This window comes from Pleurodeles waltl, chromosome 12 (assembly GCF_031143425.1).
Source record: "Pleurodeles waltl isolate 20211129_DDA chromosome 12, aPleWal1.hap1.20221129, whole genome shotgun sequence".
Lineage (NCBI taxonomy): Eukaryota > Metazoa > Chordata > Amphibia > Caudata > Salamandridae > Pleurodeles > Pleurodeles waltl.
The window spans coordinates 678094393-678113008 of NC_090451.1; the positions used below are offsets into that span (position 1 = coordinate 678094393).

Here is an 18616-nt window from a genome sequence, read left to right on the forward strand (position 1 = left end):
TCTCAAATCGCATTCTGAACCAACACATTGCACTCAGAACCACAGCATTGCTGCAGTTGTCTCGGGAAAATCAATGCATCTCATCCATTGCGTGGTTTGACACTGACACATCACTTCGGCTGCACCTCACATCATCGTCAACCTAGTCACCTGGTGTGGATTATTTTTGTGTGGTGTTTTCATTGTTTTACTGTCTGAAGTGTTGCACAAATACTTTACACATTGCCTCTTAAGTTCAGCCTGACTGCTCAGTGCCAAGCTACCAGAGGGAGCGCACAGGTTAACCTAGGGTGTGTTGGTGACTTACCCTATCTTGGATTGTTGTTCCTGCTTGGGCAGGGTGCATACCTCTGCCAACCAGAAACCCAGTTTCTTACAAGGCTGTTACACCTGATCCAAATTTAAATTCTTTAGAAGCCCAGGTCTACACACTGTAACCTGTTTGGTGTCCACATGGACTGGAACTGAATTTGTGGAAGTAAGTGAGACCCTTATATGTTTCATGTAGACACTAAAGACCAATGGGGATCACTATGGGACTCCATGTGTGGCCTTTTTGATATAAGAGGTAATTTTTCTATTCTGACACTTTATGTGTGTTCCTCAACGTAAAAATGATGGCTTTCTTTGAGGGTGATACTACATATATGGGCCATCATAATAGTTCTCTTTCTCTCTCTAAACACTTTTTTCCTCTCACTTTCCCCTTTCTCTACATGTCTCTTTCTCTTCCTTTCAAGCTTGCCCTCTCTTTCTCTCACAGTCTTTCTCCACCACAATGGGTCTGCCTCCACAATATTTCCTTCACTCGTGATATCTGACTGTTAGCGCCAAAGTGAGATGGTAACACACAACGCACATTTTCACCTGCTGATCACAGCATAGCTTTTTCAGCCACAGCTCTTCTGCAATGGTGAAGGAGCGATGCCCCACGGCTAAGAGCCAGCAGCTGAAAAATTAAATTATATTTTATTATTGTTTTATTTTTCAACTGCTGGCTCACCCAGTGCATGCAGGAAGAGGCGGGGCTGGGCATGCGAGGTGGGAGTAGGACTTCAGTGCACTTAAGTACACGTCAGTTTCGCTGGCTGTCTTAGGCCGGCCAAATTGACGTGGGCACTTAGGTTTCTCCAACTCCCGCTGTATTGTCCAGCCTGGTTGAAGAAACAGCACATATTCCAATGCACTATCTAAGCGGCAGACCAAGCCACTCAGACCAATCATGGCACTTCTCACATGCTAGATATAGCATGAAAGCAGCACCAGGATTGTGTGGGGAGCCTGTGCTGGTGTCCTAGGGACTGCTGGGACACCATCAGGAGTGGGAAGAGGAGCGTGGCATCTGGCAGCGACAGGAGAGGTACTTTTTTGTTTTTTTATTTCCCCTGTCCCTGTTACCCCCCCAACCACCCCCCTTCAGAATTGCGTCAGCCACCACTGAGCTTTTTATCTGATGGTCACTACCCTTATCATGGTTTATGGAAGTATACGCTTGGAATATTTGAGAGGAGAGTAGAATACAACACCTTTCCCCTTGACAGCTCTAGCCATTATCATGCCCAACCTGTGTATCCACTTGTACCTAATATCTTGACAAGATATCTGGAAAAAAATACAAGTTCACTTCTGCCAGCATCACAATAAAGGATGGACAAGGTAAGACGCTGTCTTTTCTTACACACAGAAGATGACAAATCACTATTTCAGGTGAATCTTACATTGTTATCCAGGCCGTCACTTTAACAGCAAATTCAAAGACTTATTTTGGGGAGAATGTAGTTGAAGTTCCACATGTTGATCATTTTCTTGCAGGTTTCTGCCCCGCAACATTGCGACATTGTGAACTATATGACATGGAGTAGAACCTCCATGATGACACACAAGTATGGCAGTTGTCTGTAAAGCACTGTGTGTATTCATAATTGTTCATCACTTCATATCTTTTTCTTTAAACAGACATCTATATAAAATGAATATGCTTTTTTTCTTTTGACAGATAAGTTATTCATCAACAAGCCCACTCCTGAGTGACAGGAACCAGTTCCCTTCCTTTTTTCGTACCATCCCTAGTAGTGAATCTCAGATTGCTGGATTAGTTCAAATGGTGATACAATTTGGGTGGACATGGGTGGGTCTTTTGGTTGACGATAGTGACTATGGTCAACATGGCTTTACTTTATTGAAGGAGAAACTGGTCATGGCAGGGACTTGCATAGAGTTTTCAGAGTATATCCTGACAAGTCGAGTTGACAAGAACGCCTTGCGTATTGTTCAGGTGCTCAAAACCTCAACTACAAAGGTTGTCATCATTTTCTCCAATGACATTGATCTAGCTCCTGTGTTGAATGAACTGGTGAGAGAGGACATAACTGGGAAGATATGGGTTGCTAGTGATGGTTGGTCAACATCTGTCCTCTTCTCCATGGAGAGATATTCAAAGTTTCTTGCTGGGACCATTGGAATTGAAAGCCACAGTGAGGAGATTCTTGGTTTTAAGACCTATCTCAGCAACCTCCACCCTTTAAGGTCCCTGAATGATATGTTTATTGAAGAGTTCTGGGAAAACACATTTGGCTGTACGTGGCTAGATCTGAAATCCACTTTCATTGCCTTGGATAACTCAACTAAGCCATGCACTGGACTAGAGAATCTGGAAAACATTCATGCTTACCACAAAGATGTTGCCAGTGCAAGATTCACGTACCAAACCTACAATGCTGTTTATGCCATTGCACTGGCTGTGCAGGACTTACATTTTTGTAGACCAGGAGCAGGACCTTTCCACCAGGGGACTTGTGCCGACACCAGATATTTCCAACCATGGCAGGTAAGGTATGGTATTCCTGGCTTCACTGACCACATTCATAAACAAGAGTAAAGTGATAATGTAAGACATTGTATCTGATAAAATAAATCAAAATGTCAATATCTGTTAGGATCCACAGCTCTTGGAATGAACCGGTATTGCCTCTTCATGGCATTGATGCAAAATCCAAGATAGTGCAAACCTTAGTGACCCAGGGTTCATCAAATGTAGTCTTCCTGAAGTTGGCACATAAAGCTGGCTTAGCAATTGTCCAGATCCCAAGTTCTGCCCAGGTTAGTGTTCAAGGAATTATTATCTTGAGCTGGATCCACAATCCCAAAGGTAATCCATGGAGATAACCCGGGGCTGATTTCCTAAGTTAATTTTATTTCAAAGTTAGTCAGGATATCATTTTGTCTCAACATCCTCCCTAATGCGGCAGACAAAATAATCCTTCTCTCTGACCACCTTTCCGTAAATGGGTACACACATTAATACTACAGACTGGTTGGATATGATTTCTGTGAATGTGGTCTATAGGATCGACATTACTCTGATCTTGGGGAACTCTGGAAATCTGGCTATGACTTCCTAGAATGGTGAACTGTTGTCGGTTAGATAAAAATATTTACAGGAACATAAAAATAGGCAGCAGAATCACAATTTAAATGTATTTGACAAAACATTGCATACAAAGAAACTGTGACTTTAGCCCTTCTTAAACATACATCTGTGGGTCCTTTATTAGAACTTCCCAAGATTGGCAAGCTCTGACCACACAGATTAAGCTATTGTGGGAGGCATAAACAGTGTTTCTGCTTTCAGTACATTTCCAAATGTATCTCCTTAGGAGTTGTTTTAAATGTGCTATTCTTTTACCCCCTTGAACAGAAGCAGCAAATGATCAGGGAAATGTAACTGTGAAGGTGAATGTTAAATATCAAACGTACAAAAGGGAAATATAAAGAAGAACAAATGAAAAATAATTTCTAGAAGATAACATTGACATGAAGGAAGATGGAAAAATAATACAAGAAGAAACTATGAAAATATAGACAAACGAGTAAAAGAGAAACAGAACAAAAACAGCAATAAAAGGAGAAAGGAGAGTTGAACGAAAATATCAAAAAGATGACAAAATGGATAAAGTAATAGATGAAAAAAAATTAAAAAGAGAAATGAAAGATGAAGATGAGAAAAGAGAGCAGAATTACAAACACACAATAACAGAAAGTAAGAGTACAGCATGACAACCCTAGATAAATATAACATGGACATTAAAGGGAAGAAAAAGATAAAAGAAAAGCATAAGTATGGGACAAATTATATGTACTACTCCAAGAAACCATAAATACTCATTTCAAGGGGCTATTGAGCATCCAGAATGTATGGAATTCATGCAATCCTATATTCTGAGACAAAAGTTTTTTAATAACAAGAGATGCAGGGACAAACAGGGCCACTTGACCGTCAGAGTGAAGTCCTATTGAAGCCCTTTAATACTGGAGGCTATTAGTGCATAGGATTAATTTATCAAGGTTTGTTTCTAACAAGGGGAATTATCCTCTTCAATACAGGGGTCCATTAACATTACTAGTCAGTGTCCAGGACCTTAACTGAAGCAAGTATAACTCACAATTTTGTCATGCACAGTGTTATCAATTAAATTATTTCAGATGTCATCAGATTTGTTATCAATGATGTCATATAACATATCTCAAGTGATGTAATATGGTAGGGCATAGGCAGTGCATGGCAAGGAAGCACATTATAGTTACTTCAGTTAATTATAACTGGAGAACTTCCAGATTTTTTAAAGTATAAAATGTTATGTTTTAACTCACATTTTCACCTAACTATAACATTACTTTAACGTTTGTTTTCTCAGTGAATGGATGAGCTTTTTTGAAATATGAAGTAGAATTTTAATACCATACCTAATTATACCATCACTTTAACCTTTGTTTTTACAGTGATTTTCTGACTTTGTTAATGCAAAGTAATAATATAAAGTGTGTCATTTTAAGTAAGGCAGACCTTCAGGCTTTGTCAAAGGGTCTGAAGTCCATAACATAAAAGGCGAGCCTATTGTCTTTATCAGGGTGTTAGCTCATCATCATATATAAAGCACACCTATTAGCTTTGTCAATACAGTATCACAATAATTTATCAATTAGTATAATCCAATGTATTTCCCTGTAGAGGGCAATTATCAATAATAATCACTGTAACAAAAATATTGTAAATAAAGCATTTTCATTCAAAACAACCATAAACATGTGTTCACTTCAGGCCACAAAATGTAGCCACAGGTCCAACAGAAAGGGGTCCCGCCCACTCCAGCTGAAAAGCATATAGCTCCAGCAAGGAGTCTTTTAAAAATATGATGTGCTCTACTGGGGTCATGTATTCAATGATCCAAGAGAATTATTGAAACATTTTTAAAGGTTTCTAAGGGCACTGCCGCGCCCACAGCAGCCACCCATGACATTTAAAAAATGCTTTATAGTGCCCTTGCCCCTTCCAGGGACATCACAAAGTTGTATTAATACTTATAAATAGCACTCACAGGGCAATATGCAGTTCCCTCCCAAAGGAGCAGTCAATATGAAATGAGCAGCTACTATGCTCATTTTATATTTGTGCAGTTTTTTTAAGGTCAGGACTCCAGTGGGATCACAGCAAACTTTTCTGAATATAGTGTATTTCGGCCCAGGAGCGTGCCTCTGGGTCCCCCCCACAGGCCTTGGGGGGGGGGGGGGGGAGGGGAGATCAGGGTACCCTTACCCTACCTGCTTATGTTATTTTTTTAAACTTCAGGACAGGGGACTCAGGGCCCACGACCTCAGGAACAGTAATGGGGATCAAGACTCACTCCAGCAGTGGTCACAAGCAGATTCCGATTCAGGTCCAGTTGCTGCTGGTCAGCTGGGCACTTCATGGAAAAGGTCTCTTGCAGTCTGCTGTGTTCCTGTTGCCACACAGAAGGTCAGCCATGTGACATTTGGAGTCCTTTTGTCTTGGATAGACTTGGGAGCAGTTCAAGCCTTTCAGATTCCCTCTTAGCTCTCACATGACTTCTGGTTCATCTTTGACCTATTGGGTAACGGTTCCCAGGGGCAACTTTACCCACATTTTCAGCAGTTTATGTTTGCCCTACTATAAACAATCCTACTCCCAAAATTCAAGATGGGGAAGCCATTTTCTCCTTGTTCAATGTCTATGTGCTCACCCAGAGGTATGGGCAGGATAATGATCACTCCCCTCCTCTGTATTCACTCAAACCCAGGAATGGCAGTAGGGATCCTCCTCCTTGGTTTGAGGCCAGGACAAAGTTTAGTACTCTCCAGGTATTTACTAAACTTTACTTGTGACATGGCACCTTTGAATTAAATGAGGTTTCTGGGCCAACTGCAACTGGTCTTCCTGCAAGGTGAAGAAAAACACCTCCCTCTACCCAGGCCATTGTTCCTGCCCTGGAAGTAGTTTTCACACCTCATTATGGTCAAACACTTGCTGGACAGCTGCTGGAGAGCTAAGGTATATAGGCTCCAGGAGTTTCAGGCAGGGAAAAGGTTACTTTCTAAAAGTTAGTTGTCTAAATGTTTATTAAAAATGTTACTTCACCATTGGATTTGGTTTCTAATACATTTTAAAAAGAGTTGTGTCATTAATTTTCTAGCTGGTGTCAAACTCAAGATAGCAGAGTTAATAATTAAATTTATACTCTAGTGTTCTCACAGAACGGCCAGGGCCTTCCACAGTGAAAATAGATCTTGATGGCCTGCCACTGCAGGGACATGGCGACCATAAATTTCTGAATGTCCCATTTTTAAATGCCATGTACCCAACTTTGTGGGCTATAAGGCCTACAGAGGGGATGGCTTATGAACATTTAAAAGGAAGGTTTTTTCCCCCTGCCAAACTGGTTATTTAGAAAGGTGATCTACAGGGAAGGATAAGCCCAGAATTGGGACCCATGCCCGCTACACCACCGATTGGGTTCTGAATGTTCTCGTACAAAACCACAGTAATTCAGCAAGTAACTATAACTCACACCCTCACCATGCACTGCTAATCACTCCAGATATTACAGCACTCATGACAACTGCTATAATGTCATTAAAAATACAAATGAAACAATACAGGTCAGATTATTGAAGAAAAAACTGTGCATGTTGGGGGCGGCAGTTATAGTTACCTTAAGGCACGAGTTATAGTTACTTGAAAGAACTCTAACTATAAGTGCAGAATACCTATGGTTTTGTACGAGTAAATTCAGAACCTCACTATAACGTCCATTTAACCTTTGTTTTTTTTTCAGTGAATATATGTATATATCGACATATAGTTATATATATATATATATATATATATATATATATATATATATATATATATATAGCTGCTGAATTTCTAAGGCTTTGTGCGAGTAAATTCAGAACCTAACTATAACGGCCCTGTAACCTTTGTTTTTTTAAGTGAATACATATATAACACACACATATATATATATATATATATATATATATATATATATATACACACACACACATATAATCAAAAGCTAAAGGGACGTTATAGTTATATGCTGAATTTTCACACCCAAAACCATAGAAATTCAGCTCGTGCCCTAAGGTAACTATAACTCACACCCCTGCCATGCACAGTTTTCTCATCAATAACTTTAGTGCAAATATATGTGGGACTTACTGTTGGTAAAATAAGGGGTTCTTGGCTTCTAAAGACCCTCAGTAGCCAAGGGGACTTAATCCCTCAATGAGTAGTGCATGAGGTGGTGCATCTGCAGACTAGCTGAGAAAGGGGATGGGGCTTCTGAGGAGCTCTCAGCAACCCAGCTGTGTGGGACTTACTGGTGGTAACAGGAGGGGTTCTTGTCCCCCGCCAACCCTCAGCATCCAACGAGGCTTCATCCCCTAACCAGTAATGCACCAGGAGGCACGTTTGCAGAGTGGTGAAGAAAGGGGGCAGGGCCTCCGATGACCTCTCAGCAAAACCACTGTGTGGTAGTTACTAGTGGTAACAGGAGGGGTTCTTGGCCCCCAACGAACCTAGGCAGCCAAGAGGACTTCATCCGCCAACGAGTAGTGGGCCAAGAGGCGTGCTTGCAGAATGATGGAAAAAGGGGGCGGGCCTCCAACGAGCTCTCAGCAGTACCACTGTGTGGGACTTACTGGTGGCAGCAAGAGAGAATCTTGGCCCCCAGCGACCCTCAGCAGCCAAGGTTAACTCAAGTAACTGTAACTCGCGCCCTTACGTAGCTATAACTCGTGCCCTGACCATGACAGTTTTTATCTTATCAGTAATTGCATTGGAAATGTTGCAGTGATAATATCAATGATGCCATTGAAGGTGTCATCAATGATGTAATATGTGGAGTAATTAGCTCTGCATGGCGAAGGCGCAAGTTATAGTTACCTTACCACGCATATTACCTTAATTAACATATTAGTTAAATTATTGAATTTACATTACATTAATGCTATATATGAAAAGATTGAAGATTTACTATTTTAAATTATACATATATATATATATATATTAAAATGTTTTTGTACGTTTTTTAACGATATTAGTGTGAACATTTTTTTTTATATTTTAGTACTGACCATTATAATGGTAGGAAACTTATATTTTGTAATCAGTAATTTTGACACAATATTTTTGGTCATGATATTGTTAGTTCTGATATTCTGTTAGAGATCTCATGCCCTGGGTACCATATACTAGGGCAAAACTGCTCCTGGGTTGCTGGTGTTCCGGTTCAAGGAGGACAAGGCTTGGCAGTTTGCGGTCTAGTGTTCCCATGAGGAGCAGGGTCAAGACTCATTTCATATGCCTGGTCCAAACTGAGGTGGCATGGAAAGCAAAAGAATGATGGAATGGGCTGCTACCCTGAGCTGTTGCCAGTGGTTAGACTTATTGCAAACAGCCTCCCATCACCTTTTGTGTGTTTCATGTACTCCCATAAGTGGCACGGGAATGCCCAGACGTGGGTCCTATGCTCAATGTGTCACTGGAACCAAACTGTACCCAGCTGGTGAGCCCATTCTACCGGTACTGGCTAGCTTGTTTTCAGGTTCAGGGAGGAACTGGCAAGGCAGTTCGGACTGCTTTGTTCCCACGAGGAGCAGGGTGAAGGCTGATTTGCATATGACTGGGTCCAAACTAAGGTGACATCATGAGCCAAAGAAAGATGGGTTGGACTGCTACCCGGAGCTAATTCTTCTGTAGCAGGGCTGGCTGCTTCCATAGGGAAATGGTGGATTACATCATAACACCTTATAATGCTAATTTCAGATTGGTCACAGCTAGAGTTAAGGTTTCAAGGACTCTTTTTAATGGTTAAACAAACTTCAACTGAATGATAAAGTTGAATTTTGTCTATTACAGAACAGGTACTTTAGACCTGCCTAATATCTCTGTAGGCTTTTCTGTAAGTATTCAACTGTTACCGGGAAACTTGATGACCAATGGGCCTTGGCTGTGGGGAGGTGTTGTCTTCTCCGTAGCAGTCAGCCTGAGAGCTATGCCCAAAACCTTAGTGCACTTCAAAGAAGCCTCCCTGTCACAGGCAGATATATCTCAACCTTAACCTTCCTCACATTTTGTCGTTAGAGTCAGTCAGGCACCAACTGCAGTGGGAACTGGTTTAGAGTGATCGTCAGGGTGAGGCTGTGAGCATCCTCTTTGACATTATCCTGCTTGAATGTCACACCTTCCTTGACAGGTCTGCTGGGATTTTATTTACAGCATGTGGGGTGCACTTTAAAGGAGTGAAATAGAACGCCAAAACACTTAGGGGGATATTTACAAAGAACTGGCGTAAGGCAGCACTGCAAGTCTATTTGCGGAGCTGCCCTTTGCCAATTCGAAAGGCAGGAATCCACAGTAGCTACAAAATATGGTGCATTCCTGTCCTTTCAGCCGGCGCACAATTTGTGCCTAGCGCCAAAGCAGGCACCCTTGCCCCGTGGTACAAGAGGCTTGTAAATATGCCCCTTTAGGTATATCCACTGTTTGGTTCCTGAAATCTAAGTTTTGATTTTACCACATTTCTGACTCAGAGTTTGTTTGGGTACAGGGACTACATAAAGCTGGATTTTTGAGTTAGATGTGGGAGGACAATAGTATTACAAGATTACACTCCCCACACACACTCCCAGCCCATAGAGTCAATGTTTTGGGTGTACGAGGACTTCGGCTATCTTGAAAATGCACAATGTGGTTAAGTTTAGCCCTAGGAAACTTTACTTCATTAAGTAGGGTGCCCCTAGGTGGCTCTCCCACCAGGCATTAATGTGGCACTACTAGGCACCCACCTCACAACAATACTGGACATGTGAAAGATTGGAAGACGACTAAACCTGCTGTCTGAGACCTGGGAAGAGCCTTGAAGGCAGGAGCTGCTCTCCCTCTTGCACCCAGGAAAAAAGTGGACTCCAGGGGTCATAGGACTGACCTCCTATTCAAGCAACAGGAATATAAATAACTACAAGAGGCCTTCCCTACAACAGCCTAGCTGATCAGGGGCAACTCGACCTAGACAGGACTCTGTGTGACATCCTATGGTTGAGGCACAGAAAATGGCAGTCGTTGTTCCGGCAAGTGTGGTTACGCTTGCTTGGGAAACGACCACGTTGTGCTCAAGGAGTTGTTTAGGACGTTTCCCGCAAATCACTCCTGACCTTGCTTCCCATGTGAACAGCCCAGCCCTAACTGCCACTCCAGGTTCTCCCTGGACCAGAAACACCCATGTTGGGACAGTTTTGAGGTATCACCCCTCATCAGCCAGACTAGCTTGAATCCGGTGGCATATTGAGCATGGAACACACATCTGGGCATGCCCTTCCCACTTAGGGCGACAAGTGCAAAAAGAACAGATGATGGATGAAATGCTGAACAAAGTCAACCAATCGCCCTCAGTCACAAATCTGGGCCTAAATCCATTGTGTTTTTTGCATGCCACGCCATTCCAGTTTGGACCCAGCCATATGCAAATCAGACTTGACCCTGCTCTCCGTGGGAACAGCCCAGCCTGAAAGTCCAGCTTGAACTGCCACGCCAGGTTCTCCCTAGACTGGAAACAAGCATCCTGAGACCAGTTTTAGGGTGTCACCCCTAATCAGCCAGGCTAGATGGAATATGGTGGCATTGTGAGCACAGCGATCACTCATTTCTTCCTACCTCTAATACAAAGCATGGATGTTCCATATTGATTGTCAAGGGTTATCCAAAAAGTGTCTCAAACACTGAAAAAATACATGTTTTCAACCTATTAACACTCTCCCCATTTCTCCAGCTGCTCCACTATGTCGAACATGTGCATCTAGAAGGAAAAGCTGGCACTAAGAGATTCTTTGATGAGCATGGCAACCCACCGGCACAGTATGACATCATGAACTGGCAACACAACCTCCATGGTCCCCTTAAATATGTGAAGGTTGGTGACTATGACGCCAGCGCCCCTCCAGGAGAGACCCTCATAATCAATTCCAGCGCCATCCAGTGGAACACAGGGAAGAAGCAGGTAGGGATGCAATGGATTCCACTATTCTGCTCTCTTATTTTGTTATTTTTACAGATGTTGATTATTCATAAGCGTAAGGGTGCCAAAATCGCCTTCCCAATACAAAACTGCAATGGAAATGCATAAATCTGACAAATGAGCTGCCCATCATCTTAATACGACCTGCCTCTGATACAAAATATATGGTTTGTTTCTGTAACAGACCTGGAACTTCATACACGAAACAGAATGGAGACATCGTTTTTTTATACTTGTCTTGCTTCCTTTCAGCATCTACGCTCACATACTATTACCACTAATATTACTACTGCATCCCATAATTCTACTGCTATCAGTAATAATAATACAACAACAATATAAATAACACAGCCCATCATTATTAGTAGCATTATTAGTAGTAGAAGAAGTAACAGTAGTAGTAATAGTAGTGGTCATCTTAGTAGTAGTAGTAGTGGTGGTGGTGGTGGTGTTAGTGGTAGTAATGGTAAATAAAAGTAATTGTCAATTTTGTAAGGCAATACAACAGTTATTTGCTAGGCCTGTGTAGAAATTACACAAAATCAAAGAAAAATTACATAAAATTATGTGAAACACCAATCCAGTATTTGGCATATTTTTAGTACAAAGTGTGTCTTAGCGTTCATTTTTGGGCAGAAGGATGCTGTGTGTACTAAAAAAAATTCACAAATCTGCATGTGATGCAAAGAACTGAGGTTCATGTTCAGTTCGTACACATTGTCCCCGGGCTCCTGCAACTGGTGTGCTGCACACCAGTATCACCATCCTACAATGGTTGCCACAAAGGAATTGTAGCTCACTCAGATAAGTCACGATAAGTCACTAAGATGAGTCTGAATTCTGGTAAAATATGATATTGAGAAAACTTAGCATGTCAAATGGCACTTCGGTAGCACAGATGGTTCGAATTACCTACACAAATGCACTTATGTGTCTATTGTGCACTCACAGGACTGTGTGGTGCCTCCTGCCTCCACATCGATAAAGCTACCCTTGATTCTGCACTGATCCAAGAGAAACATGTGTACTCCTTTCATAATATGGGGTTTATTTTGGAGGCCCCCTCCCTATTGTCAGACTCTTACAGTAGCATTATTCCCCAATGTCCGATAGACTCCACTTGTGCTCATTCAACTACTTTTTTATGTCAGGACCTAGCAGTGGTATGAAGATTTATCATTGACTTTAATTTGGAACATTCTGACATCGCCCTGCAAGCACTTTTAGGAAGGCTCTTTCATTAGGTGGCCAAAGAATGGGGCTTCCTGTTTACCATCTCCTCTGCAAGGACCTGCATCTCCTATTTTAAAAGTATAACTGTCCACTGCTTGCTGCCTGACATTGGTGTTGTACTGCAGGCTCTTGTAAGTCTGATACTAGCTTGAGTTGAAGGATGGTAGTGCATTGATCTGGGTCCTGATTCTGACTGATGTGGAGTCAAAAAGGGCCACGTCCTGGTGTGTGTATCTTGGAGCATGCTATTGCCTAGTCCTGAAACAGAAAAGTATTCCCATGCTATGCGTAGGCCAAAATGTGACCTTCATGTTTTTGAGCATGTGCAGTATTACCATTTGAGGAATTACTGCATGCACTAATGTTGCATGTTTCAGAGGTACTGATGCATAAAGTGAGCATATTTGATAGTTCTGCATATAGTAATATTGATATGTCATGAGGCAAATCTTAACGTGATCACAAGAGGAGCCACCATCATTCACTCATTGGCATCAGTAATTCTGGCTGCAGCTTTATAGCACCCTTTTCCGTCAAAACTCATGAGGATTTCAATAAATTCACAGCCTTTGCCAAATATTTGGCAGCTCATACTTTTGCTAGTGTTGATAAAAATCCATAGGTGAATGTTACTGGTAATTCCTTGCTTTTGTTTATGTTTCCAGATCCCTCTTTCTGTTTGCAGTCCCAGCTGCCCCCCAGGACATAGGAAAGCGCGTATGGAGGGAGAACCTGCTTGCTGCTTCCATTGCGTGCTGTGTGCTCAAGGGGAGATTGCAAACCAAACTGGTGAGTGAATGACGCTGTAAGTCCTAACTAGCAAGACAAATACACCACAACCATATCTCCAAAAAACTTAATTACAAAATTCTACAAAGTGAATACTGATTTCCACTTTCAGATACACTTGAGTGCTCCAAATGCCCCTGGGACCAGTTGCCCAATGAATCTCAAGATTTCTGCATTCCAAAGACTACTGAATTCCTCTCATTCAACGAGCCTTTAGGAGCCATGTTAACAGCAGTCAGCCTTTTCTCATCTATGTTACCTGCCATCATCCTTGGACTCTTCTTACGGTATAGGAAAACGCCCATTGTCAGAGCAAATAATCGCAGTATCAGCTACCTCCTGCTCCTGTCCCTCACCCTGTGCTTTCTCTCCCCGTTGGGGTTCATTGGGTCTCCAACCCCAGAAATGTGCCTACTGCGTCAAGTGGCCTTTGGCATCACATTTGCACTTTGTGTCTCTTGCATACTGGCAAAAACTATCACAGTGGTCATCGCATTCAGTGCAACAAAACCCAACAGTGAATTCAGGAGATGGACTGGACCTATGTTGTCTTATATGATCATCGGCATTGGTACAGGCCTTCAAGTTATTCTGTGTGTTTCTTGGTTAAGTTTGTCACCTCCTTTCTCAGAACACAACACCTTTGCTCATCCAGGAAAGATAATATTTGAATGTAATGAAGGGTCTCCTGTTGCTTTTTGGTGCATGCTGGGATATCTTGGACTTTTGGCCTCTGTCAGTTTCATAGTGGCCTTCCTAGCTAGAAAGCTTCCAGACAGCTTCAATGAGGCTCAATTCATCACCTTCAGCATGTTTGCCTTCCTCAGCGTTTGGCTCTCATTTATTCCTGCCTATCTCAGCACCAAAGGCAAGTACATGGTGGCAATGGAGGTCTTTGCCATCTTATCTTCCCTTTTTTCTTTGGTTTCCTGTATATTTTTCCCCAAATGTTACATCATCCTACTGAAACCTGAAATAAACACCAAGGAGCACCTCATGGGAAGAGGTGGTCAAACGAAGGTCAAAAGAATCTAGAACACTTTCACTTAATGATGGGTATGGAACAACTGGCATATTTTCAACAAACTTTTAGAAGATTTGTGATGTCATGCTATCTGACACTTGAATCCAAATATATTACGACAACAAAAGAAATAACATTAAAAAAAAAAAATACAACATCAGATAGACTTCACCTATGATGAGAAAAAGTGGCCATCACAGAACATTTTTTAAGTTTTTAAGAAGTAGATAGAAGTTAGCAACAGGAGTACCAGGATGGAGCAGATGACTCATGTTTGCAGCCATGCCACATTACTAAATAAAAATATAATTAGCTTCTGTGTCACAAAATGCCTGGTCCTCAGTTCCTTGATGGTTGGAACAGGAAGAATACATAAAACAAGTATATAAGCTCTTGTGAATGGCTCGGAAGGTGGCTTATCTGAAATGTGGAACCCCAAGCTTCAAGAGCTTGCTACCAATGAATGACAACGATTTACAGATAAGCTGAAGGATACAAATCTCTTTGGGGTAACATTGTATCTATACTAAGTCGATAATAACCTTAGGAAAGAAAAGATTTGAGCATCATCAGGGAATTGATGTTCCAGATATATTGCATTTGCCTCAGCTATATCATCAACTTTCAACTCATTGCCAAAATGTTGGTTGCTAGATATTTCTTCAACCAACATTTTGGCAATGAGAATTTGTTGGTGTTTGTAGTTATTGACCAGGTGTTGATAAGCAAAAGGGGCGCTAATAGAGAGGGACTATTACGTATCATGGAGTCAAAATACATAACAGATTTCGAAACATTGGAACCTGTGGGGTTGAACTCTAGTGAGGAGCTAAGTATCCATCTGGGATAATTATTATTCACTTTTGGTATGTTGGGGATATACGGTGGCCTTTTGCAGGAGAGTAACATTTTATAGTATTTATGGCATTATGAAATTTGTGTCTGCTAAGGTTGTTAGTGGATGAGATGATGTGGTTTTTTTAAAGTTAGTTTTTTTGTATAGGAGAGAAGGTTTTGTATGTTCACCCTTTAGGTGTTACCAATTTTATATGCAAGTATAGTAGTGATATTTTTTAATAACATCAGAAGAATTAGGAGTCCTTTTGTAAAGAATTGGAATTCCTTTCTCTTAAGAGCTTTTTTGAATATGCATACCCACTTGGGCATTATCAAGTCTGATAGGAATATCTCAGACATAGTTAGGAAACATGTATATATAACTCAATGATATAAAGAGTATTTATGTGTATTTTTTGCATAAGCTTTTATCTGATGTTTTACAAATATTTTGATGATTATCAGTGATTAATTTATTTAATAATCTATTTAGGAACTCACTGGCAGAGGATTACTGCATAAATTATTGCTTATTATGTCAAAACTGAATATCTCAAGATGGCCGCCGTTTTGCAATTTCAATGGTGTGTGAGTTGGGGTTTTGTCCGTTTTTTATGTCTATGATAAATTTGGGCTATTTATTTGTAGCACTATAGCAACACTCTATCCGTGATAAAGGCTGTTTGCCGAAACGCGTTGGATCTTTTGCTGTAATAAAATGTTTTTTTCACATCGGAGGCGTCCTGGTTCTCCTGTTATGTTAAGGGAGTGAAGAAGGATATATATATATATATATATATATATATATATATAGTACAGTAGTTATAGCTAGGACCTAGTTTCCATAGGAAGAGTGTTTTTTCTTTTGCTAATAACTTTGACACCATCTGGCAAATCATCACGAAATTTTCAAAACCAATGCAACAGTCAGTTCAGTGCATGGGGAGGGTGTGAGTTATAGTTACCTTAGGGCACGAGTTATAGTTCCTTGAGATAACATTAACTATAACTGCTGAATTTCTATGGTTTTGTGTGAGTAAAATGTGAACCTAACTATAATGTCCCTGAAACTTTTTTTTTGTGATTTTCTATATATTTGTTTTATTCTATTTCCTGTCACATCCTTGTAACCTGGGGTTTTGTTCAAGGTATTATATACATATATAATTATAAATTTGAACAAATATATTATCTCCAATCCAAGTCTTGCACGGCAGGGGGGTGGATTAGTTCTGTATGGTAATAAATTATTACTTTATGTTAAAAAAAACTATAAAGACAAAGGTGAAAGTGACATTACAGTTAAGTGAAAGTGTTAGTTTAAACGTAATATTTAAAACTAAAACAAAATGTTTTACAGTTATAGATATTTCAGGTAACTATAACTTTTACCATTGCCATGCACTGGTTATGACATCACATATTATAACACTCATGACATGTTCTAGGACGTCACTGATAACATTAATGATGGTAATTGAACTGACATCACTGACGACAACACTGCATGGCAGGGGCACAAGTTGCAGCTAATTGAAATAACGTGAACACTTGAATTTCAGTGTTTTTCTAGTTTAAAATTGTACACTTCACCTGACATATTAACCTAACTAAACTAAAACATAATTTTAACCTCTGATTTTATATTTATAGTTAGGTTAGATTTTCCGCTGTGAAACTGCTTTACATTTTTCCTAATGACTTTGGCAACATCCAACTAATTTGGATGAAACTTTCGAAAAAAGGAAGATAGGGGTGTCCATCGGTGACTTTTTCCATCTTAACTTCCACATTATAACTATTTTGAGACCTTTTGAGTGCTGAGTGTACAACATAGGACCTTTGGGCAGCCACTCAGTGAGCTTTATTGACCCCAGTTATTGACTCCCCTCGACTGGTCAAGGAAGTCGGCAATCTCACAGCGTCACATGAGCAGCCGCTGATCGCTGCGGCACACTGACCCCCTTTAGTACTTTTCGTTGTCGGTATGTAGACAAAGACAGACGTGGCTGTTATTTTTTCATTGAAAAAAATAATTTAGTTCACCCCTAGATGTTCGGATCCTGGAGAAAATAGTGCTGAGGAAGATACAGTAGTTAACATGTGTCAGTCTCTCTGTATTTTGTTCACCTTGGTGCAGTCAGTAAAGCCCGGTTACTCAGTCCCTATATATGTAGTCAGTGCTTAATTTGTAAAGATTAAATGCTGCCCCAAAGTTCTGCTCACATGTCCATAGGGAGCTCTACTGGAGGTCAGCGATACCTAATACCAAAGCTATACAGTCTGACTTCACTTCCGGCCTCTTTAATCCACTAAGAGACACTCCCTGCTTATTTATCTCACTGTTGCAGGTTCCTGCTTTCTCCCTTAAGCATGTTTTTTCCAGTAATTCTCTTCCTCTGTGAGTGTTGAGTGTCTCTTGCTCCAGGTCAAAGTCTGATCACGTAATCTGAGTGCCATTCCCCAAAAATGAGTGCCGGTGGGCGCTACGGCAACCACTGGTCCAAATTAAATACTGTGTGTAGGTGGTGTGCCTGCTCTTCTTAAAGTATGTGACCACCCGGTGCGTGACAAGAACGAGAAGCAAATTAACCTTCACCGAAAAGAATAAAACTCCACAAACCTCAGAAAGCTGTAATTCACTGGCAGGTGAATACACAATTCTTTCCTGTAGTAGTCGCACCTTACTGTAAGTGCAGCTACATACAAAGATGTAGTCTGTTTTCTGCCATTAGGATGCTGGGACTGGCGACCTTATCCTGGCTACAGCAGTTGATCAAAAAACGTGATTTTGCTAAGTCACTTATTCTCCCTGGGCCGAAAATTACAAATAGTTGCACTATTATGTCACACTGTTGTGGTCTTTACGCAGCATTTCATACAGCACTTTCCTATCTCTTGTTGAGGTCTCTGGGTGTTTATCTGTAGTGCCTGTTTGGCGGAGGGCTGTGGAAGGTCGCCAGATCTGTTAGTCGTGAGAAGCAGGGTTGCACTGGGACAGGGGCGTAGGAGACAATACATTTCTGGGGGGGACAGGGACAGCCTTGGGGACTTTCAATCAACCCTATACAAATCGCTCGTTGTTTACGAACTGCAGGCTCCGATAAATATACACAATCATATATATTGGAAGTGAAATAGGGAGAAAAGAAGGCATGTTTTCACAGTCTGAAAGTATCTTTAATTGTTATTTACATTCACAAAGTAATTAGCTAAAATGTGAAAATAACATGTTGATTAACATTGCATCTTCATGCACCAAGCAAACAAAGGTAGGAGGGTAAAAAGGAAGAACATACCCTTTGCGCCCCACACCCACCATGCTCTTCGCCTCATGCCAATTGGAACCGCACTGGAG

The 18616-nt window shown here is 41.1% G+C and overlaps 1 protein-coding gene across 1 annotated transcript in view; it reads left to right on the top strand.

Moving 5' to 3' along the window:
• Window positions 1–14432, top strand: part of LOC138267241 (extracellular calcium-sensing receptor-like) — a 60199-nt gene extending 45767 nt beyond the window's left edge. Inside the window, exons 4-7 of the mRNA XM_069216097.1 lie at window positions 1997–2827; window positions 11130–11357; window positions 13274–13397; window positions 13510–14432. Of these exons, the coding sequence (XP_069072198.1) occupies window positions 1997–2827; window positions 11130–11357; window positions 13274–13397; window positions 13510–14432 (2106 nt within the window). The remainder of the gene's footprint in view (window positions 1–1996; window positions 2828–11129; window positions 11358–13273; window positions 13398–13509) is intronic.
• Window positions 14433–18616: the final 4184 nt, after the last annotated feature.